This window comes from Hypanus sabinus, chromosome 12, assembly GCF_030144855.1.
Source record: "Hypanus sabinus isolate sHypSab1 chromosome 12, sHypSab1.hap1, whole genome shotgun sequence".
Taxonomy (NCBI): Eukaryota; Metazoa; Chordata; class Chondrichthyes; order Myliobatiformes; family Dasyatidae; genus Hypanus; species Hypanus sabinus.
In genome coordinates this window covers 82,814,529-82,838,249 of record NC_082717.1, presented here as the reverse complement: position 1 = coordinate 82,838,249, position 23,721 = coordinate 82,814,529, and the positions used below count along the sequence as shown (strand labels likewise).

General features: G+C 42.3%; 1 protein-coding gene and 1 long non-coding RNA gene across 3 annotated transcripts in view; one reads left to right on the top strand and one right to left on the bottom strand.

Annotated features, from left to right (window-relative positions):
* slc24a3 (solute carrier family 24 member 3) overlaps positions 1-23,721 on the top strand; it is a 324,655-nt gene that overhangs the window by 168,800 nt on the left and 132,134 nt on the right. The window contains exon 3 of the mRNA XM_059986300.1: positions 613-689. Coding sequence (XP_059842283.1) covers positions 613-689 — 77 coding nt within the window. The remainder of the gene's footprint in view (positions 1-612; positions 690-23,721) is intronic.
* The window catches only part of LOC132403058 (uncharacterized), a 28,735-nt gene continuing 25,659 nt past the window's right edge, over positions 20,646-23,721 (bottom strand). For both annotated transcript variants that reach the window (XR_009515174.1, XR_009515175.1), the window contains exon 5: positions 20,646-21,877. This is a non-coding gene — a long non-coding RNA (uncharacterized LOC132403058). The remainder of the gene's footprint in view (positions 21,878-23,721) is intronic.

The following is a 23,721-nucleotide window of genomic DNA, read 5'->3' as shown; positions in this document are numbered from 1 at the left end:
CTCTCTCCCTCCCCCTCTCTCCCTCCCCCTCCCTCCCCCTCTCTCTCTCCCCCTCCCTCTCCCCCTCTCTCCCTCCCCCTCTCTCCCTCCCCCTCTCTCCCTCCCCCTCTCTCTCTCCCCCTCCCTCTCTCCCCCTCTCTCCCTCCCCCTCTCTCTCTATCTCCCTCCCCCTCTCTCCCTGCCCCTCTCTCCCTCCCCCTCCCTCTCTCCCCCCCACCACTCCAGATCGAGGTGATACCTTTGGACAATGTCCTTTCTAGTGTGAGGACCAGAACTACAGTATTCGGTGCCATTAGCCACAAACGCTGCAAGATTGTGTATGTTCATTTAGTATACTGATCATTTGTATATTGACCATGTAACTGTCTTCACAAGTCACCCACTCCCTGCTCGGCAAATGAGCAGATGAACAGAATGGGAGAAGAGGGAGAGAGCCACACGTTTACCAATCCTGTTCTATACGGCGGCAGTGCACCCAAGTGTGGCCACGACTTAAACTCTGACCTGCGTGTCCCATCTAGTCATCTCCTAGCTCAGTCAGTGAAGTGACCCTGTTTATGTTTTAATCTAATGGCATTTCCAGTAACTCAATTATCTATTCTCCTTTTCCAGCTCTTCGGGAATTCCCTGATGATGTCTTTACGAACGAAGAGCGACGACATGGAGCTATAACACTCCACCTTTTCTGTGTAAGTCATAGCTTCCTATTCTCACCATGCTGTCCACATACAAAAGATGGCTTTGTGCAATTTACAGTGGATACCTAAGGTGTCTCGCACTAGATTTGAATGGGTTTACACTTGCTACTCAATGTCAGCTTTCCATTGGCTTCAAAAGACTAAACGGGTGACTCTGCCTCTGACAGGTGAATTAGTGAACCCGAGATAACAACTTGCAGTGCGATCCACCCCTCGCGTATTTCACCCAGGACAATAGCTTACAGTATGAGTAAATTCCTTTCCTAAACAATTTAATTTTACCTGTGTCCCTATCCACGACACTTGCCTCTTGGACATCTTTGTTTGTTCCACAGTCTTGTATCGCTCTATCACACAACTTACAAGACTTTAAGCTCTGGAATACCCTCCAAAAATGAAGGAACGGCGAAGCAGACTGGATGGGGCAAAAGGCCCAATTCTTCTCCTGTGCTGTACAGCCTTAAGATCTGCCCACCTCCATATTTTTAATTTCTCTTTCAAGATAACCCTTGAAACCCACCTCTTGAGCCAAACTCTTGATGATTTTGCAGGTTATCTCCTACTGAGTGTCTGTTGTGACAATTTTTTTGATTACTCTAGTGTGGAAACTGCTATATTAAACACAAATTGTTTTTTTTTCGTTGAAAGCCATGCGTGTATGATTTCCAGTAAAAATACTAATCAGGAATGTGAACCCTGGTTAATTCATTCCATGACTGCTGACTTACAAAAACAACTTGTGGTCATATGGTGGGTAAGCTCAGCCAGCAGCTCCCTGGAGAGCCACCTTCTCGCCACAGTGCAAAAGCATGGAAGCTGCAGAGGGGTCAGTCTGGGAGCATCTGAATGCTGATGCACCCAGGCTCAGTAGTGAGTCTCACTCTGATTGTGTGAATCACGATGCTGGGTGCATTCTGAGTCTGGTCCTTGCCTGCACTTCTGGGCACTGGTCAGACAACAGTCCCAAAGGGCACAGTCCTTCATTATTCAGTTCTCTGCTTCACACTTCAAAAAAATATTCTTTCAAGTTCATTGATAGCGGTCTTAAATGAATTATTTTTAATACAGCTTTTAATTATTTTCATCAATTTCAACTATTTTACCATCTGCAGTCCGAAGAAGTTAAAATATAGGAGCGGGAGTATGCTATCTGGCTTGTCAAACCTGCTCCACCATTTATTGAGATCATGGCTGATCTGGCCATAGGCTCAGTTCTGTCTACCTGCCTTTTCCCCATAACCCTTAATTCCCCTGCTATGCAGAAATCTATCTAGCTGTATCTTTAATATATTTAGTGAAGTAACCTCTACTTCTTCCTTCGGCAGAGAATTCCACAGATTCACTACTTTTTGGTGAAAGCAGTTCCTCCTTATCTTCATCCTAAATCTGCTCCTCCGAATCTTGAAGCTATGTCTTCTAGTTCTAGTCCCAATGCAGGATTTTGACCTAAAATATGGACAAATTCTTCCCCTATCCCCACAGATGTTGCGTACCCTACTGATTTTTCTCCTGCAGATTGTTTGTTGCTATATTTCTATATTTTATTGCTACATTTCTACACTATTCTTGGTTGGTGCGGCTGTAACGAAACCCAATTTCCCTCAGGATCAATAAAGTATGTCTGTCTGTTGCTTCAGATGCTAGTCCCTAATCTCTCCATTTCAAAGAGGAAAGTTAACATTTTTAATTATAAGCAGGAAGTGACAAATGCTAAAAGGATTCAGGCTTTAGACCGGAATACCCAGAGACCTGGTCACTATTTAAAGTCTGCCCTGTTTGGTGGCAAGCCAACCTTGAAGTAGGTGGGAGGACATGAAGGAAATCAATGACAAGTGCAGTCAGCAGTTCAGGACCAGCATGATCCGACCCCAGTGCATTTCAAAAAGAAAAGCAAGTTGTTAAATCAAAGAGGAGGTGGGAAAATTGGCCAGGCTGTGCAGAAACATTGTCAAAGTTATGTCCTTTCAAGAAGGAAACCAGGAGGAAGGAGAAGCTCATGCAGAATGTTCCAAACAGAAAGCTGGATGTTTCTACACCAACAAGGAGGTAATGCGCAGGAAAAATAGTCCAAGTTTATAAGAGGCATGAGGCTGGAATGGGCTGGGGGGGTGGGAGCTAGTGGTTGGTGGGGAAGTTCCATGTTTGAGTTTGGAAAGAAGAACTTTAATTGTTTTAGGGAGTCAGAACAGCAACATTAGTCAGTGAGGAAATGAGTGATCTGTAACAGGAGTGGAATATGGGAAGTTGAGTTTTAATTATTATTGTTGCCATTAGGTGTGCATGATATAGAAGTCGAGACTGTGTACATTTCTTCATTGTTGGATAGTGTACTACTTCAAGTCATGAAATGGGGATAACTAGAATTTACAGGAAAACAATTGGCTTAATGGGCTATTAATGATTTTTTTTAAGTATTTTCACTTTTTTTTGGACAAGTCTTGATATTAGAGAAAAAAATAGATGATTTTTGATGCTTATGTGAATGTTTGAATTTGAACAGATTTCAAGTGGAGCTTCTCCAAGGTGTGTGAAGGAAAATTTCAAACTCTTTGTTTTTTTTAAAGTGCAAGGAGTATCTGACTGGCTGAATCCTTTAAAGATTTCTGAATACTTGATTTTTCAAATATTAGCGTCCTACAACATTGAGAGAAGCCCCTTGGCCCCACTTGTTCATACTGGCCGTGATACTCATCAAAGTTAATCCCATTTGACTGTGTTTAACCTACATATCTCTAAAATGTTCTTTTCCATTTAACTAGCACATGTCTTTGTTATTGTACCTGCCTCAATCCCCATCTCTGGCGGCTCGTTCCTTATGCATACCACCCACTATGTTGAAATTGTTGCCTCTCAGATCATTCCCTCTCACCTTATACCTATGCCCTCTAATTCTCGATTTCCCAACCCTGGGAAAAGACACCCACCCCCCTCAATTTCCTGATTTTATACCCCAGTATAACCACCCTTCAGCATCCTGTGCCCATAGGAATAAAGTCCTAGCCACACTCCTTTCCTTATATAACCCAGGCCCACGAGCTGGAAACATCTTCCTAGGTTTGTTATGACACCTTTCCAGCTTAGAATATAAAACTGGAAACTGCAGAGTTCAGCCCCCTCGACCCACAATACTGTGCCTATCTTTTAACCTACTCTAAGAACAATCTGACCCTTTCCTCCCACAGAGTCCTCTGTTTTCCTTCCATCCGTGTCTAAGATTCTCCTAAATGTCCCTAATGTATCTACTACCCCAGCCATGCACCCACCTCTTTTTTAAAAAGAACACCTACCTCTGACATCTGTGCTATACTTTCCTCAAATCAGCATAAAATAATGTCCCTTCGTATTAGCCATTTCTACCCTAGGGAACATGTCTGTGGCTGTCCACTTTATCAATGCCTCTTATCATCTTGTGCACCTCTATCAAGTCTCCTTTACATCAAAGAGAAAAGCTTAATGGTATCTTTCCTAGAGCAGGGTGACCAAAGCTGAACACAATGCTCTAAGCATGATGTCACCAACATCTTGTACAACCACAAGATAACTTCCCAACTTCCATTCTCCATACCCTGAGTAATGAAACCCAGTGTGTCAAAAGCCTTCTTCACTCTCCCCCCCCACCATCTACCTATGACATCACTTCCGGATGGTACTTCGTTGCTGAGTTAGATAGTGGCTGTCATCGACCTGAGATACTATTAGTTAAAGCTGTTTCATGATGAGTTAATTCATTATTAAGCCAATGTCGATAAGGTGTAGCTTCACCATTGCAGATGTCAGTAAGGTATGGGTCATTTCAAACTGGGGCATTGACATTCAATTAAACCAGGTTTGCAAATTCAAGGTGCCTCTTACATGTTCTGACACAAGGCAGAAAGGAAAATTAAAATGTCTGATCTTAGCTGTGTAGAAAGTGGTTGGTCACACTGGATCTTGTATTATCTGGAGTGCAAGAGAATAGGGTGACCACCCCCCCCAGAAGTTTATAAAATCATGAAGACTATGGATAAGGTGGACAGTCAGTCTTTTCCCACATTGTACCCTCTTTGCTGCACATTGGGGAGTACAAACTAGAGGGCATAGATGCAAGTGGAGAGAGAATTAAGAGAGGTCATTCTTTACACAGAGGGTAATGAGTACCTAGAATGGGCTGCCAGAGGAAGTGATTGAGGCAGGTACAATGGCGACATTTTTAAGAGGCATTTGAATAGGTGGAAGGGCTTGGATTAATAGGGTGAATGCATGCAACTGGGACTAGCAGGGAGCATGCTGAGGTCGGGATATATCAGTTGGGCCGAAGGGCCGGTTTTCATGCTGTGAACCATTGGATTGGGTGGGGGGGTGGAGTCATGAGAGGGACTGACCGTCCATTTACTGAAAACAGAGAGGAATAGATGATAGGCAAGGGATCCATGAATATTGCATCAGCCGAGAGTTGCCAACGATCCTATATTTAAAAGGTGCCCAGTACTTAAATAGGAAGATGACTACCCTGCAAGTTGGCAGTGCAGGATGTCCTAGTTCTCGTGTAATTTTCCTGATTGTGACACCTGAGTAAGAGAGATTCCAGTCCGCAGCTGGTGATGAACTAAATGACTCTGGTTCAGTGTTTCCGATTAGTCACAATGGTGAAGGAATCTGAGGTTGAGAGTGAGTATTGTTGCAACTGACCTCCAAGATCAAACCAAGCTTATTCTCCCAGTGTTAAATTTTAGGAACATGACAGCATATGAATCCAGGATAGGAGTCGGCCACTTGGCCCCTCAAAGCTGACTTATCATTCAATAAAGAGCACGCCCGGCCTGATTGTAACCTAAACTCTGCATTCTCACAGTCTTTCCCACTGATGTTGTTTTTACCTTTCAAATTCATGCCAAAATGAATACGTACACATTTTCCCACATTGTACTCTATTTTGCCCATGCTTAACCTACCTCTGTCCTTTTGTGTCCCTCTGTCCCATATAATCCCTTCCCATCTTGCATTCTTGTCTATCTTTGTGTAACTCACTGAACTTTGTAACCAGACCACGGGTGGCACCGGTGGGGGGTGGGATTTAGCCTGCTTTGATTTCATGCAGCTGCCACAGTGCTTCAATATAGAAGTTATGCTACACAGCAATATCGACCTAATGCTGCTTCATTACAATCAGGCACAGTATGAAAAACAGTAAGCTTCATTGTAAGCAGCTGCAGGAAACCCATCTGTATTGCAGAAAGTTTGATTGCTTATTTTCTGCCCATAATTATATATTTTTTGTATTTTTTTATGTAGGCAGTAAATGTTCCCAGTTTGGATCTGGCACAGAATTATGGTGCCCCAGCTGTGGGCACCTATCCTTGTTACATGAGGGCAACATTACTGTGGGATTGTTTGAGTATTTTGTTCTCCAGAGGCCACAAAGGCTTGTTTTCCCTAGTGGGGTACTTAGGTTACTCATGTTGGACCTTACCCACATCCTCCCCGTTCAGTACGTTACCTCCTTTATCCTCGTGTCATCCTAAACCCCCCCCCCCGCCCCCAGTTATCTTGGTGCTTGTGATGTACATATAGAATGCCTTCAGATTCTCTTTATTCCACTTTTCATGGTCCCTCCTGATTCTCTAATTTCTTCTTGAGTTCTTTTCTGGCTTCCCTACAGGTTCTTTTTGATTTTTGTTTTCTGAACCTTGCATGCATTTCCTTTTCTTCTGGACTACATTCAACATTCACCACCTCCTTTGACTTCCAAGGTTCCCTTACTTTGTCACAATTATCTTTCCATCTTAATTACCCTGTACTCTGTGCAGTTGGTCTCTAAACACCCTCCCTATGCCAAATGTGCTCTTGCCCCCCAAAAAAGCTGTCTCCAGTTGATTTGATAGGAGTAGGCAGGTTAAATGGTCTGGCAAGAGCTAGATGGGCCAAAGGGCTGTTTGTATGTAGTACTTTTCTATGACTCCAATTATTGCCGAATACTCTTCTAACTTTCTTTACCCAAATTTAATATTCTCTGGCATTATCCATGCTTATTATAGCTATTTTAAAACTTAAGGCAGCAAGAGGTGTAAGCCAAGTCCATGGAAGAGAGTCTAGTTTTTGCAAATTGCTGAACTATGTCCATAACTGTAATTTCTTGTGGCATTGGGCAAAGTAGTTTCCCATCAAGCTACGATGTGTCTGGATAGGATGCTAAGGTGTGTCTATAAAAACACAGGACAACAAAGATTTTGCTTCCTGAGTACTTTTTGGTGTATCTTAATGGATTTTGGGCTGCTGATCATGGAATTTCCCCTATCACCCACTGTTTTTTAGTAGTTGTCTATATTTGTTGTTTCAATTCATAATTGAAGTCAATTGAAACATTGCTCACAGTGTAAACTGAGAAGATTTCTGTCTCGACTGGGCATGATCACTATGCTACATAACTAGTCTTCCAGTACCAAAGCCACCAGACATGGAGTCTAGAGGAGGCAGGCACAGACACCATGATGCATGAACCAGGATTGGAAAATGACACTGATAGTGATACAGATTTTGAGCCTTTTATGTCAACTGAGCCTCATCTGATAACTCAACTTAATTAAATGACCAGGTCAAAGACTTTGGTTTGTCCAAGGCAAACACAGAATTACTGGGTTCAAAACTGCCAGGATGGAATCTGCTGTCACCAGGCACAAAAATGTCCATGAAGAATTTCGACAGATCCAGAAACAGAGACAGTTATTTCCCAGAATAACTGATGCCAAGTTTAAGGGAGACATTTTTGTTGGTCCACAAATCAAACAGGTCATCAATGACAGGCAATTTGAAGAACTTCTAGTGGGACCGGAGAAAATCACATGGAAGGCATTCAAGGATGTTGTTGAAAATTTTATTGGCAACGACAGAGCACCAAACTACATACAGCTGGTTGACAACATGCTTCAACCATATGAAACCATGAAGTACAATCTGTCATAAAAGATTTTGCATTCCCATGTAGAGTTCTTCCCTGCAAATGTTGGCGCTGTCAGTGTCGGGCATGGTGAAAGTTTTCACCAGGACATTGTAGTCATGGAGAAACTGTATCAGGGCAACTGGAATCATCAATGCTGGCTGATTATTGTTGGATACTTAAGCAAGAAGCCTCAGACACTGAGTGCAAATGAAAATCATCACCAGAACATTTTTAGCTTCATTGAACTTATTGGAAGGCATCAGCACTGTTATGCAATTAAACGCTTTATAATTAATAGAGGTTAATTTCTTGTTTCCCCAAATTCCTACAAGATAAAAGTAGTCTGAAATTATGTTTGTGTTTAGCTTCAGTGGTTCAATCGTAACCACAAAGATTTCTGAGAAAGCAAGACTTTAGAAAAAAAATTGCCATCCAGAGAAATTTCTGAGCTTCATTGGGGACATGCTATATTTCGTCAGCCTCCTGAGGAAATAGCAACACCATCAGCTAAGTTGTTTATATGGTTGGACCAGGACAAGCTATTAGTAAATGTTTACACCAAGGAATTTGAAGCTCTCAACCATCTTCACCTCAGCTCCATTGAGGTAAACAAGTGAGTGTGTAATTCTACCAACCTCGTCATCTACTAACTGAAACTTTCCCCAAACCCACCAAGGGCAATAGAAGCCATGTAGCCAGCATGATTCAGAAAGAGATTTAAAGATACTGACCCATAAAGTAGTAGAAAGATCAAAACAATTGAAACTAGTTCCTCCACCTCCATCCGCCTACCTTCAGTCTAAATCCAGCTTTGTGCACACCTTCACCAAAGGCTTGGTCTTTTTTCTCTGTGCACGCACCTGCACCATACAGAGCTGATTCTCTCTGTACTGTGGAGGTGCAGGGGCTCGACGTTCGGCTGGATGTTCAGCTGACACTTGGGGTTGGCATGGAATGGGACCTAGTGTTTTAGATACTCTTCAGTTAGAACATAGAACAGTACAGCACAGCGACAGCCCCCCCTCAGCCCATGATGTTGTACCAATCTAACTTGATAGCGCTTAATCCCTTCTGCATTCACATCATCCATATACTTCCATTCTCTACATATTCACCTACTTATCTTAAACATCTCTATTGTATCTGCCTCCATCACCTTGGTGCTACCTTCCAGCTACCCACCCACTCTCTGCATAAAGTATCATGTTCTGCACATTTCCCTGGAACTTTCTTCCTTTCAGCTTAAAAGCATGCCCTCTAGTATTAGACATTTTAACTGTGTTTTAAAAAAAATACCCAGCTCTCTACTCTGTCAACGCCTGGCACTAACTTATATTTTTAATTTTAAGGTCGGTACCTTTTGCATTGGCACAAGTTTTCTGACATTCTGACTAGGGGTTCAGAAACCTAACCCTCACCTTCTTCCGCTTGCATGGAATTGGAGATGAAAATGTTTCCACTCAGCTTCTTGAACTTCTTTAACGATCTCATGCCCTGAGTCTGCTCTCCCATCCTATCCACGTATCCTTTAGTGTCCACAGAACTATCAGTCACAGCCTTCAATATACTCAATTGACTGAACATCTGCAAACTTCTGCCATGGAATATTCAGTTGTCCAGTCCCCCAGCTAGAAAAGAGCTAGTTGTTTGGAAGTGAAAGTTGTCCAATGTTACCATGACCTCCATAGCCAAGAATTACAATAAGGAGATGCAGATTCAGGAACTTACGAAGCAACGCATTCCAAATGCTCCACTGCAGATGAAATGCTAAAAGAACATAAGAAGTAGGAGTAGAAGTTAGCCATCTGACCCACCAAGCCTGTTCTGCTGTTCAATAAGATCATGGCTGATCTTGCCCTGGACTCAGCTCCACATATCTGCTTTTTTCCTATAACCCCTAACTCCCCTGTTGTGCAAAGATCGATCTAACTGTATCTTAAATATATTTCATGAGGTAGCCTCAACTGCTTCCCTGGGAAGAGAATTCCACAGATTCACCACTCTCTGTGAAAATCAGTTTCTCCTCATCTCCATCCTAAATTTATTCCCCTGAATCTTGAGGCTACGTCCCCTACTTCTGGTCTCACTTATCAGTGGAAACAACTTTCCTGCCTCTATTTTATCTATCCCTTTCATAAATTTATGTTTCTGTAAGATGCTCTCTCATTCTCCTGAATTGTACTAGTCCCAGATATAATCTATTCTCATAGACCGGGGGTCGGCAACCCGCGGCTCCGGAGCCACATGTGGCTCTTTTACGTCTATGCTGCGGCTCCCTGTTGCTTTGGGAAATAATTGGTTGTGGCGACCCTTTTCCTGGCACATCCAAACCGGCTCACAATTAGATAGCCTACGGGGGTTTGCGAGCACAGAGCTTTGGAGCCTCTGCGCCATGGGGGGGGGGGGGGGGCAGGTTGAGGGAGGCTTAAAAGTGAGGCTGAAGATTTCGAATAAAGTTTTTTCCTTCGACTGCAGTTACCAACTCCGTGTCGTAATTTTAGCGCTGCGTGTAGCACACCGCTACATGGTCAGTATTTAATTAAAATGTATTTTATGTTAGTTTGTTAGTTTTTGAAATGTAAATCTAAATTTGAAGATTATGGTGATCTTGTACAATCTAAATAAGACGTTGTGACGACCCATTTCCTGACACATCCGAACCGGCTCACAATTAGCCAGCGTTCAGGCTAAGGGAGATAGCCTACGGGGGTTTGTGAGTACGTGTCTTTTGCAGCATCCGTGCCCATGGGGGGCGGGTTGAGGGAGGCTTAAAAGCAAGGCTGTTTAGTTCGAATAAAGCTATCTTTGACTGCAGTTTACTGACTGCGTGTAGCACACCGCTACGTGTTTTTATCGCTGGCTGTCCAGAGGGGAGGTGCTGAAACGCTTTGTCGCGTGTCTGGAAGAAGTGAAAACTTTCCTGGGCAGCAAAGGGCTCACCTTTCCTGAGCTGGAACAGCCAGAGTGGCTGGAAAAGCTACACTTCATGGTAGACATGACAGCGCACCTGAACACGCTGAACACAGTTCTTCAACGGGGTAAGGACGTACAGCTCTGCACATGTTGGAGGATGTTTTGGCATTCGAGCGCAAGTTAACAGTGCTTGCCAGAGATTTACAGAAAGGCACATTGTCTCACTTCCCCAATTTGAGAGAGTTCAAACAAGGTCACGACATGATAAATTCGGAGTATTTACATTCTGCAATCATCGCAATGCAAACATCGTTTGGGAAACGCTTCTGTGAGTTCAGAGAGGAAAAAAACACATTATCCTTCCCGGTCACTCCCCTAAGCATCGATCCATCCCTACTGAATACGACTGCATTGTCAGGTGTGAGTCAACCTGAACAAGTATGATAAATATTTTAATTGCCTATTATTTTACGTATATTCATATGTTTTCATTGTTCAGTGAAATAGTCCTTTTATTTTTCAGGTTGACAGCTAGCTGACGTTATTTTTGGTTTGCTGCTGGCGGCAAATTTAAGTTTGGCGTTTTTCATAAATACAAGAAGAACTCAAATAGACATTGAGTATTTTACTTAAAAGTAACCTTCAACCCAACCTCTTTTTTTCGGAGTTCAAAATGTTTTTGTTGCATGCAGAAATGTAATTTCGTTTTCTCTGCAGGAGTTCATCAATTTCATAAATGCAACACATTGTAGTTTGTTTATACATAGCATAAAGGCAAAACAAAACGTTGTATGCAGTGTTATTTCATTTTAAATGTCAAACGGGTTTTGCGGCTCCCAGTGTTTTCTTTTCTGTGGGAAACGGGTCCAAGTGGCTCTTTCAGTGGTAAAGGTTGCTGACCCCTGTCATAGACTAACCTTCTTATCTCCAGAATCAACATGGTAAACCTCCTCTATGCCATCCCCAAGGAGGTCTCCAGGTGCCCTGTACAATTGCAGCATAATTTCCATGCTTTTAAATTCAGTCCCTCAAGCAATGAAGGCCAACTTCCTATTTGCCTTCTTGACAAACTGTTGTACTTGCAAACCAACATTTGCAAATCACACTCAAGCGCTCCCAGGTCCGACTGCAGAACAGCATGTTGCAATCTTTTATCTTTTAAATAGTAATCTGATCTTTCATTTTCCTTCCACAGTGGATGACCTCGCATTTACCAACATTATACTCCATCTGCCAAACCCTTGCCCACTCACTTAACCTATCTATATCTCGCTGCTGACTTTCTGTACCCTTTACATAATTTACTTTTCCACTCAATTTAATGTCATTAAATTTAAATACACTATATTTGGTTCCCTCTTCCAAATTATTGATATATATTGTGAACAGTTGCAGACCCGTCACCAACCCCTGTGGCATTCTGCCCTTCACTGAATGCGAACTGGAATCCCTTCTATTAGTTAACTAATCCTCTTCCATGTATGCTACTTCTAATTCCATCTATCTTTATGTAGCACCTTTTGGAAATCCAAGTATGCAACATCTACATCTTCCCCTCTATCTGCCATATTCAGTATATCCTCAAAGAATTCTAGTAAGTTTCTCAAACAGGACCTGCCTTTCATGAATCCATGCCTTGTCTGCCAGATAGAATGATTTCCATCCAGATGTCTTGCTGTTTCTTCCTTCATGATAGCTTCAAGTATTTTCCTGACTACAGATGTTAAGCTAACTGTAGTCTCAACATCTGTGGTCAGATATTAAGACTACAGTCAATGTTTGTAGTAATCTGGTTTTTGCCTACTTTCTTTTTTTAAACAGTGGTGTGACATTAACTCTCTTCCAGTCCACTGCAACCTGACCAGAGTCCAGGGAATTTTAGTGAATTATCACAAACATGTCTACTGTAATTTCTACCAGTACCCTAGGATGCATCCCATCAGGACTAGAGAACCTGTCTACCTATAGGCCCACTATTTTGCTAATCACTATGTCCTTAATGACAATGATTGTATTGAGATCCTCACCTCCCATCACTTCCAGAACATTTCTCTTTGGCATGTTAGATGTGTTCTTCACCTTGAAGATCGACACAAATTCATTCAAGACCTTGGCCATTTCCACATTATCCAATATTAATTCTCCTTTCTCTTCTTCCAAAGTATCTACGTTCACTTTAGCCTTATTAGTCTTTATTAAAAACTCTTACTATCTGTTTTTACATTTTGTGCTAGTTAACTTTCATAATCTATCTTCCATTTCCTTATTGCTTTTTTGTTGGTTCTTTGTTGCTTTTTGAAGTTTTTCCCAATCTTCTAGTTTCTCACTACTCTTGGTGACTTTGTATGCATGAGCTATGAGTTCGATGTCTTCATTTATTTCCTTAGTTATCCAAGGCTGGCTCTCCCCACCCTCTCTGTCCTTCCTTTCAACTAGAATATACGTTTATTAAGCATCGTGAAAAATCTCTTTGAAGATCTTACACTGTTCCTCACTTGTCTCACCATATAACCTGTGTTCCCAGTCTATGCTGCCAGCTCCTCCCTCATCCCATTCTAGTCTCCCTTGTTTAGGCTGAACTATTCCACCTTTTATCTCACAGCATAATGTCAGTCATACTTTGATCACTCTTTCCAAGAGAATTACTAACTGCGAAATCATTAATCTTACCTATCTCATTGCATAGGACCAAATCTAAGAATCTTCCCTCGTAGGTTCACTAACATGCTGTTCAAGAAAGCTTTCATGGATGCATTCAATGAAGTTCTCCTCAAACCTTCTTCAACCAACTGGATTCATCCAATGTGCAAGTTAATGTTCCCATGGCAACTGCTGTTCCATTCTTGCTTACATCAGCTATTTCATGGTTTATTGTCTGTACCACTGTAATGTTGTTATTTGGTGGTCAAAGACAACTCCCACCAGTGATTTTTTTCCCTTTTCTATTCTTAATCTCTAGTCAGATGTACTCAACATTCTGCTCCTTAGATCTTTAATTGTCTGTCACTATTGCCCTGCTCTCATCCTTAATTAGGAGCACTACCTTGTCTCCCTTAACTTCCTTCCTGCCCTTCCATATTACCTGATACCCTTGGATATTTAATTCCCAGTCATCTCCACCCTACAACTATGTTGCTGTAATGGCCACTAAATCATACCCCTTTGTGCTGACTTGCGAATACTACAGGCTTTCAGACAGAGTGCTCCTATATGCATTGTCCTTTATATTTTCTAGTAACCTTTGTGTCCTTTCATTTGACTTTTCTGAACTCCACTCTGACTTCTCTGCAGGCTTTTGCTTTGGTCCCTGCATTGCTTTCCTCTGTCATTCTGCCCATACTCCCAAACCTCTTGCCATATTAGTTTTAACCCTCTTGCAGCACTAGCAAACATTCCCCCTAGCAATAGTGTTCCTGGTCCTGCACAGAGGGAGACTGTCAGATTTCTACTGCACCCATCACTTGCAGAATTGGTTCCAAAGCCCCAGGAACCTGAACCTGTCCCTCTTGAACCACTGTTCAAACCAAACCCTATGCCACTGTTCCTACTCTGACCAGCACATGGCCAGGTAGCAATCCTGAGATTTTTTACTTTTGAGGTCCTGCTTTTTAATTTATCTCTTTGCTCTTTTTTCTATGTTTTTCCCTGTATCAGCTTATAGGACCTCCTCCTGCTTTGTTCCAATGTTGCCAGAATTTAAGGCTGTAAGTTATTTGGAGAGCAAGAGACTGCGGGTTGGTCTTACGGTCAAATTCATGTATAATATCATGAGAAGGGTAGATAGGGTGAATGCACATAGTCTTTTTCCCCAGGGAAAGGGAATCAAAAACTAGAAGGCATAGGTTAAGGTCTATGTGGAAATAAAGGAAGCCTTTACTGGTTGGCTGCTAGTGTCCAGAGATGTTCCACGGAGTCAGCGTTGGGTCTGTTGTCTTTCATGTTACGTGTTGATGACCTAGATGACAGAGTTGATGGCTTTGTGGCCAAGTTTGTCCATGACACAAAGATAGGTGGAGGCACAGGTAGTGTTGAGGAAACATAGAGTCAGCCGAAGGACTTCGACATATCGGGTGAATGGGCAAAGTAGTGACAGGTAAGAGTACAGTGTGGGGAAGTGTATGGTCATGCACTTTGGTAGAAGGAATAAAGGTATCGACTACTTTCCAAAGATGGAGTGAATTCAGAAATCAGAAATGCAGAGAGACTTGGGAGTCCTTGTGCAGGATTGCCTAAAGGTTAACTTGCGTGTTGAGTTAGTGATAAGGAAGGTAAATGCAATGTTTGCATTCATTTTGAGAGGACTAAAATGTAAAATTAAAGATGTAATGCTGAGGCTTATAAGGCATTGAGCAGACCACATTTGGAGCATTATGAGCAGCTTTAGGTCCTCTAGCGAAGAAGGGATGTGCTGGCAGTGGAAAGGATCCAGAGGAGGTTCGTGAAAATGATCCCAGAAATGAAAGGTTTAGCATTGATGGCTCTGGGCCCTTACTCAATGGAGTTCAGAAGAATGAAGGGAGATCTCATTAAAACCTACAGAATATTGATGGGCCTCGATAGAGTGGAGGTGCTGAGGATGTTTCCTATAGTGGGAAAGTCTAGGACACTCAAGTTATCGCTTGTTATATGTGTTATGAAGAAACATCGTGTTTCTATGTACATCATATGGTTATATACAGGTATATAGTTAAATGACAATAAACTTGACTCGACTTGGCTTGAGAAGGCACAGCCTAGGAATAGAAGAACACCCCTTTAGAACAGAGTTCAGGAAGAATCTCCTTAGCCAGAGGGTGGTGAATCTGTGGTATTCATTGCCGCAGGTGGCTGTGGATGCCAAGTCACTGGATATATTTAAAGCGGAGGTTAATAGGTTCTTAGCAAAAGGCATAAGAATGGGGTTGACAGGGTTAATAAATCAGCCATGGCCAAATGGCAGAGCTATCTTGATGGGCCAAATGGCCTGATTCTCTTCCTTTGTTTTAAAGTCTAAAGTGAAAGGGGAATTATTAAAAGAGACCTGAGGGAAATCATCTTCACCCAGAGGAGGTTGTGGTGGAGGCAGATACCATTTAAAAGATACTCGGGTGCGTACACGGATAGGAATGGTTTAGCGCAAGGGTAGATAGATTTCAGGAGGTCCATGAATCTGGGGGGAAAATTAACATCTTTATTTTCACTACGCACTAACTGAAATGTAGCATTATGAATATATTACTATTAACCACAAATTTGATTTTTAATATTTTGATGATTATTTCAATGTAATTGTTTTCTTTTGCAATCCTGTATATTTTATTTTATATATTTAAATACTTTGTTCTGAGAAGGGGTCCATAGGCTTCATCAGACTGCCAAAAGTGTCCATAGCATAAAATAAGTTAAGAACCCCTGGATTAGAGGAACATGGGCCAAATGCAGGCAATGAAACTAGCTTGCTGGGCATATTGATCAGTATGGCTTTAAAAGGACCTGTTTCTGCTTTGTACTACTCTATTCTCTGTGACTCTGACGCTATTATTAGGTTGGCAAACTCAATCCCAAATTCTCACAGCCAACTCTGTGATGAAATGTTTAAGTGATACTGGGCTAAAGAATACTACTGGTCCCCATTTGTGTTTCATATGTACATGTCATTCAGAGGAGAGTGCATTGGATGTTTAGTATTTTAAAGATGGCTCTAGGTTATCCACTCAAATTTCTGTAGCGGGATTTGAACTCCCAGATCTGAGGACCAGAGGGCTGCTGTCTGAGCTGAATTTGACACCTTCCCTCACCCAGAACACTCTCGGTGCATGCGGATGAGGGCTCATCTGGCAATTGACATGCCGACAGGAAACGCTGAGGTGCTTGGATGGGCCTAGAGTTCCCTTCTGCATGTCCTCCTGAGTTCCAATGCTCAGTGTAACTCTCTTCTGTGGTGCACAGTGGACATTGATATTCCTGAGGAGAGGAGGCAGCTTCAAAGGCTGAGTACCCCTGTGAGACATGGACAGACCACGGTAGGGTCAAGAACTGATGCTGGGAGGAAGCCGCCAAGCAAACAAGTCATTGGGACTCTCTGTTCTGTTTCTGATCGTATCATGGCTGTAAAATCATGAGGTTGGGTCACATAATTTAGCAGTGCTTTAAAAAGAAACAATTTATCACTTTAAAAAAAGGTTCTGCTAAAAGTCCTGCCAAAAAAAATCTGTTCCTTATTCAGTATCTTACATTCTGAACCAAAAAAATCAACACGACTGCAGTCTAGGAATTCATGAGGCTGGGGTGGGAGTGGAAAACGGGAGGGGTCGTTGAGGGGCAGGATCAGCTGCATTGAGAAGTACAATGGGTCAGTGATCCTGATGTCACAGACTCCTGAGTGCTGTGACTGGTTGGCAGTAGCTTAGGTGCTGGCAGCAGGAGAGGACTCCAGCGTAGGGACAAAGTAGACCTCCCTTCGGAATTAGGAGAAGAAAGAGCATCCCCTGGGACTAGGAATAGTCAGATATAGAGGGTCTGGGAGAGGAGGGGGCTTGTTCTGAACATCCTGACATAGGAATGTTTGGGAGGAGGATTACAGAGTCAGTGAAGTTTGGAGAAATATTGTGTAATGAGAGCCATTGAATTCAGTTAAAGGGATTAGTGCATTATGGTGAACAGGCTAGTATTTTCTAAAAAAAAAACAAAGTTCTACATTTATAGACATTTTGGGTGATAAGTTAGTGGACTTGATGAATTAAGTATCGATCAAAAGCTTTAATTCTCATGTCTTATTGAATCCTGAACGCAGAGGATGCTAGAACAGAGATATGAGATAGTTTAATGTCATTTCCAGTGTACAGGTGTAAAGGAGAACAAAATAACTGTTACTCTGGATTTGATGCAGCACAAAAATATAATAATTTAACTGAACAATAAATATAAATACAATCTTTCTATAAGCTATGTTATGTATGCCCGTAAAATTATAGCAGGCACAGGAGAGTGACTGATAGGAAATGATGAAGTAGTGGTGGTGGGGGTGTTGAGGGGTGGGTTAGTGGGTGGAGGTGTTGATCTGTCCTTGGTATATATACATATATAATATGTCCTTGATGGCAGGGAGGCTGGTGCTAGGGACACGTTGGCCTGTTTTCACAACCCACTGTAGAGTCTGCCTGTCTGCCGCAGTGCAGTGTCGCGGGATACTCTCTACTGTGCAGCTGCAGAGTGCTGTGAGTATAGATTTACACAGTCCAGCTCTCCTCAAAAAGTAGAGGCACCAGTGAGCTTGTGTAAAATGTGTTCTGGAACCTAGGGAGATTGGGCGAGATGTTACGTTCCCTGTAGTTTGAAACTGCTGTGCTGCCAAGGTAAAGGGGGTGTGGGCGGTGCGAATTCTCCTGAAGCGGAGAGCCCAGGTTACAGGCAAGCGGGAATTGGGAAGTGTGAATGGCAATACTCGAGGACTATGGAAAAAGGGAATCCTGGAGTCAGGGCTGCCTTTGCCGAGCTGACAATAATACTAGATGTGAAGTACAGTGATGGTAGCTGACTTGACCCTACCGTGACTTTCTCATGTCCCGGGGTTCAGTGTCTGATGCCACCTCCTCCTTTTCACACTACAGGACAAAAGCAGAGGACAATGATCTGGGCAGCAGCACTGCAGACAGACCGGAGGGAGGCCCCAGGTGTGTGTGAACTCTGAGCTAGGATAAGATCAAGTAATAATAATGCAGGATAAAGTGTAAAAGCTACTGACAAAATCAAGTACACGTAAATGATGAAGTGCAGGATCATAACCCAGTAGGCTGTGAGGTCAAGAGTCCGTCTTATCGTACAAGAGACTGATAATGGTGGGGTAGAAGCTGTCCCTTAGCCTAGTGGCATGTGCTTTCAGGCTTTTGTATCTTCTGACCGATAGGAGAGGGGAGAAGAGAGAATGTGGGGAGGCTGGGGACACGGTTATGTGGAGGTGATGTTGGCTGGATGTGGGAGCATTGGGGCGGTACTGCCAGTGAGAGTGGAAGTGCATGAAAACAGAAGAAAGAAGCTTAAGCTGAGCAGGTGAAACTGCTGCAGGCCGCGTCCTCCCTACGAGCCCTAAGCTTGTAGACTCTTTATTGATGGAGAATGCCACAGCCAGCTCTTTTCAGATCCCACTTCTACTCTGTTCCCTCCCTGGCCAAAGTCCTGTTAATCTCATTCCTGGCCAGACATTCTCTGCCATGATGGCAACAAGGCGATGGAAATTAACTCCAGGAGGTGAGTAACAAGGAGAGAAAAGCAACTGTGCAAGGAAATCTGCAGATGCTGGAAAATCAAACAACACACACAAAATGCTGGTAGAACACAGCAGGCCAGGCAGCATCTATAGGGAGAAGCACTGTCGACGTTTCGGGCCGAGACCGTTTCTATTTTTTGAGGGCCTCATATTTATTAGCAAGAGGATGGAATTGGGACATATCGCACTCAGTCATGAAGGCAATAAAGAATCCAAACCTATGCACACTTGACAATGAATGTGATGCTGAAGGAGTTTGATACAATTTCCACTTTAATTTTTACAGTGTGCATTGAGCATTGTAAATCATTTATTTTTATAGTGAAATAAGTGTTTATACAGTACTGGGTGAAAGTCTTAGACACATATATATATCGCTAGGTGCCTAAAACTTTTGCATAGCACTGCATTTAGCAAAGTGGAGCAGAGAGCAAGTTTGTAAAACTGGTGTGAGCAAAGGATATTGGGTATGGAATGGGTGGAGTATGGAGTGAGGGGTGTGGGACAAGTGGAAGAGAAGGAGTGCCAGGGGTGAGGGGTTTGGCATGGGTGCAAACATGCCCAGCCATGAGATACCAGGAAAGATCATTTGGTTCCAAACAATTGGTTTATTGATCATTACAGGATGTCTCTATGATGTTTCCTGCTCCCTCCCCTCCCCTTTCCCCTTCCCCTTTACCCCATTATGATTCCCCTCTCCCTACCCCCTCCCCACATTCAATCCATAAGGGAGACCCATACCAGAGTCAGGTTTATTGTCACTCATGTATGTCATGAAATTTATTTTTTTCTGCGGCAGCAGTATAGTGCAATACATAAAATTACTACAGTACTGTGCAGAAGTGCCAAGCACCCTAGCTATATATATATATGTGCCTATGACTTTAGCACAGTTTTGTATGATGGAATTTTTGATCTCAATCTTTATTCAGTACCAGGTCTTCTGAGAATAACATTGGCTTTCCCACATTTAGGAGGGTTAACTCAGAGTTACGTTGTCACTGCGCTATTCGCATGTAGTCCCAAGTGGCTAACTAAGGAAGGTCCGTGCCCAGCTTGATGGGAGTTCAGCCAGATTACTGCTGCCTCATTTTGCTTTCCTCGGGAACTTAGCTCGAAAATGTTCCAAAACAGAGGCATGCCTCTTTAAAACGAAACCCTTACTAAAATTATGCTGTACCCTCCAAACTCAGAACATTTCTCTTTTGGAAGCTGATGATGTGACGGTTCTCAGTGTGTGCAGTTTTGGTGAAAATCTGGAATGTGCAAGTCAGATTCAATTAAAAGATTCATTCTTTGGTGTAATGTTGTACAGGCCAACCTTGTGTTACAAACACCTGATCTACGATGCCCATGCATTCAAATATTATTATTTAAAAGTCTTTTGTACCTGCATACTATGAACAGCAGAATTATTTTCCTTGTTCTTTCTACTTTTAATAACTGACCTTGTATGTTTTTGATACTATGGAGATATGGTTCCTTGTGGAGTGATTTTTGTGTATCTTTCTGCTTATGGACATATGCTTTCAGGGATAGCCTGAATGCACAAATTACAAATTAATTAAATCAAGTTCCAGTGCCTTTACATGCAGCAGATTGCACCCACTTCTAATTTTAATTACAAACTCTGTCTAATTAAATGCTTTAACTTTGACAAAAAAGAATGAAGTTGGCCGGATAGATGTGGGTGTATAAATGAGAGAGGCTTGCTTTAGACTTGTGCAGTCTGAAATTGTGACCATCAACCAGTCAGCTAAACTGGAGTGTGAAGTTTGGTAAGAAGTGGTTTTGGGAGTGTGACTGGTTTTTGCCAGTATGCTATAATCCCCTCCCCCCCCCCCCCCCCCCCCAGTGTAACATATGCTTGACCAGATTGGTAGAGAGTGTGATGGAAGCATGTGATAAGACTTTGGAGATACAAGAGACTGCACATGCTGGATTCTGGAGCGACTCAAAAAGTACCAGAGGAACTCTGTGGGGAATAAAGTTTCAAATAAAACACCAAAAAAAACCAAAGTTTCCAGGTTTATTTTTGTCAAAGGAAACTGACTGGTCATTGACATGATTCTCAAATCTGAGTTATTCTGATATTTCTTTTAAGAGAAAGTGGATAGTTCCGATTGAAATGGGAGGTTTTTTTCCACTAGGAAGTGGTTGCTGGAGGGCATTTGAAGAGTTGAAGACATGGTTTGATAGGTTTTGACTGGATGAGGGTTTCAGAGTGCATGGAGTTAATCTAAATTAGTGACAGAACAGATGAATTTTCTATCATTGTTCTTAATGTTGTTAAAGAGTGAATTCATTTGCTTTATTAAACACTTCTATCATTGTGCTAAATCCAGGGTTTGGAAATTAAGTAAGTTTGTGGGTGGATATCAATTTTAAAACCAAATAAAATTTACACTTGGAGTCATAGTTGGCTCTGCAATGAACTAAATCAAGTGCTGAGCATTAGTATTGTCATGAGAAATTGGCTTCAGTGCCAACTAGAAAATAAAGATGCTATGTTCAGCACTCCTTAAAACAGGAATCTCAGGTTTAGAGTTATTTGGCCTGTTACCTGTTCCTATGACTAGGTGTCAGAAACGTAATTGATTATATTCCTGTGAACCGGTATGTTCTGCAGTGACTTAAAAGTTGAATATTACTGTAGATTCTGCTCCAGTGGACTGTTGTGGGTTTTTTTTTGAAAAGCAAACAAAAACTAGATGATAGAAATCTGAAATAAAACAAAATGCTGGAAACACAGCAAGTCAGACAGCATCTGCGGAGAAGAAAGCAATACAATTGTCCACAGAAGATTCATTGATTGGGAACATAAATTTTATCACATATTGACAGATGCTAACTTACCTGCTGAGTATTTTCAGCATTCTCTGCTTCTCTGGCAACATTTTTGTTCCTTTTTGTGAACTGGCTTTGGTTTAACTTATTATGAATTAGTGTGAATGTTTTCCTGTTGTTATTCCACTTGCCATCTTTAGTCTTTTAGAGATTGGCAAAGCAGCACCAGAATACTGGCAGCATTATGTAGATCAGTGCAGATGATACAAGGATGCCCAAACTGTTTTCTTGCAAAATATCCAGGATTTCACATGATCTCTGAAACCAACCAAAATAAAACATTCATCAAGCAACATAAGGATTAACAAATATTGTTATTGAGGTTTGAATTTTGCAGAACATGAAGATTAGTGTTTAAAATACATAGATCTATGCTTTGAAGTTGTTTTGAAAGAAGATAGAGGAGAAGGCTGGTTTCTGCACCACATTTAGGAATCACCAAAGCATGGAAGATAGTAATCAAGTGGCGGGAAACAGGTATAGCATAGATTGGGGGGGGGGGGGGGGGGTTACTTGATGATCACGTTGGATGTGGTGAGCCAAGGGGCCTGTTTCAGTGCCACATGTCTCTGTCTCAAGAAAGTGAATCTCAGGGCTGCATGTGGTGACATACATGTACTTTGACTTGACCATTGTAACCTACCCGTTGTTTAGGTGGGTGGTCAGAGTTGACAGGCTTCGGAGAGAGAACAGGTTATTTAGAAATAGGTTGGGAATGGATTTGATGGAATTGCTCTGAGAGGCAGCATTGATTCAAATGATTGAGGAGCCTTCTTCTTTGCTTTAAGATAGTGTGAATCACGAGAATTGTGGGGCTGTGGAATGGGAGGAATCTGATTTATTATCAGTTATGACATGTAACTTATTGTTTTACAGCAGCGATACAGTGCAAAGACCTACAATTACTATAAATTACAAAATAAATAGTGTAATAATTCAAATAACAAAGTAGGATTCCTGGAGTGCCATTCAGTATCTGATTGTGAAGGGGAATAAGCTATTGTTTCTGAATGACTGAATGTGGTCTTCTAGCCCCAATACCTCTTCCCTGTTGGTAGTAGTGAGAAGATGCCCTGGATGGTGTGGGTCCTTACTGATGGATGGTGCTTTCTGGAGGCATTACCTCTTGAAGACATCCTTGATGGTGGGGAGGGGTTGTGCCCATGATAGTGCTTGCTGAGTCTAGAGCTCTCTGCAACCTATTGTGATCCTATACACTGGAGCCTCCATGCTGACCAGTTAGAATGCTCTCCATTGTATATCTGTAAGAGATATTGGTAATGTACCAAGTCTCCTCAGAAGTAGAGTCACTGGCATGCATTTTTCTTTTACGTCAATGTGTTGGGCCCAGGGTAGACGTTGACACCCAGGGACTTAAAAGCTTCACACTTTCCACCACAGACCCCTCAATGAGGACTGTTCTGTGTTCTCTTGACTTCCCCTTTCTGAAGTCCACAAATAACTTATTGGTCTTGCAATGGCACGCTTGTATGCCTGCTTGTCGCCATCTGAGATTCTGCCAGCAACAGTGGCGTTGTCGACAAGTTTATGGATGGCATTGAGCTGTGACTAACCACACAGTCAAGTCAAGTTCAAGTTTATTGTCATTTCGACCATGAACTGCAGGTACAGTACACAGTAAAAACGAAACAATGTTCCTCCAGGACCATGCTGCTACAGTCATGAACATAGAGACAGTAGAGGAGTTGGCTGACCATGCATCCTTGAGATGCGGTTCTGGTCATTGTCTGCAAGAAGATGTCGTTACTGAAAAGTTTCAAATAAATCTGAATCTGAATAAAGCCAAAATAATCTGTCTCAGAGAGGGTTGTGGTGTGCAATGGTGCATAATCTATGTGAGGAAGGGGATTCAGCAGATCTTAAAAGACAAGGAAATTTTCAAATGCTGGAACACACACAGTGCTGGAGGATTTCAGCAGGTCGGGCTAGAAGGTGATGGGCTTTGGGACTAACTCCGGGGATTTGGATCGAAGGACTCAATTTGGTTCAGAATGCTGTTGTTGATTGTTTGATTTGTGTGCTTCTCTCTCTCTGCATACGGGGGTTGGTATTTACTTTTTCTCAATTGGGTTCCTTCGGGT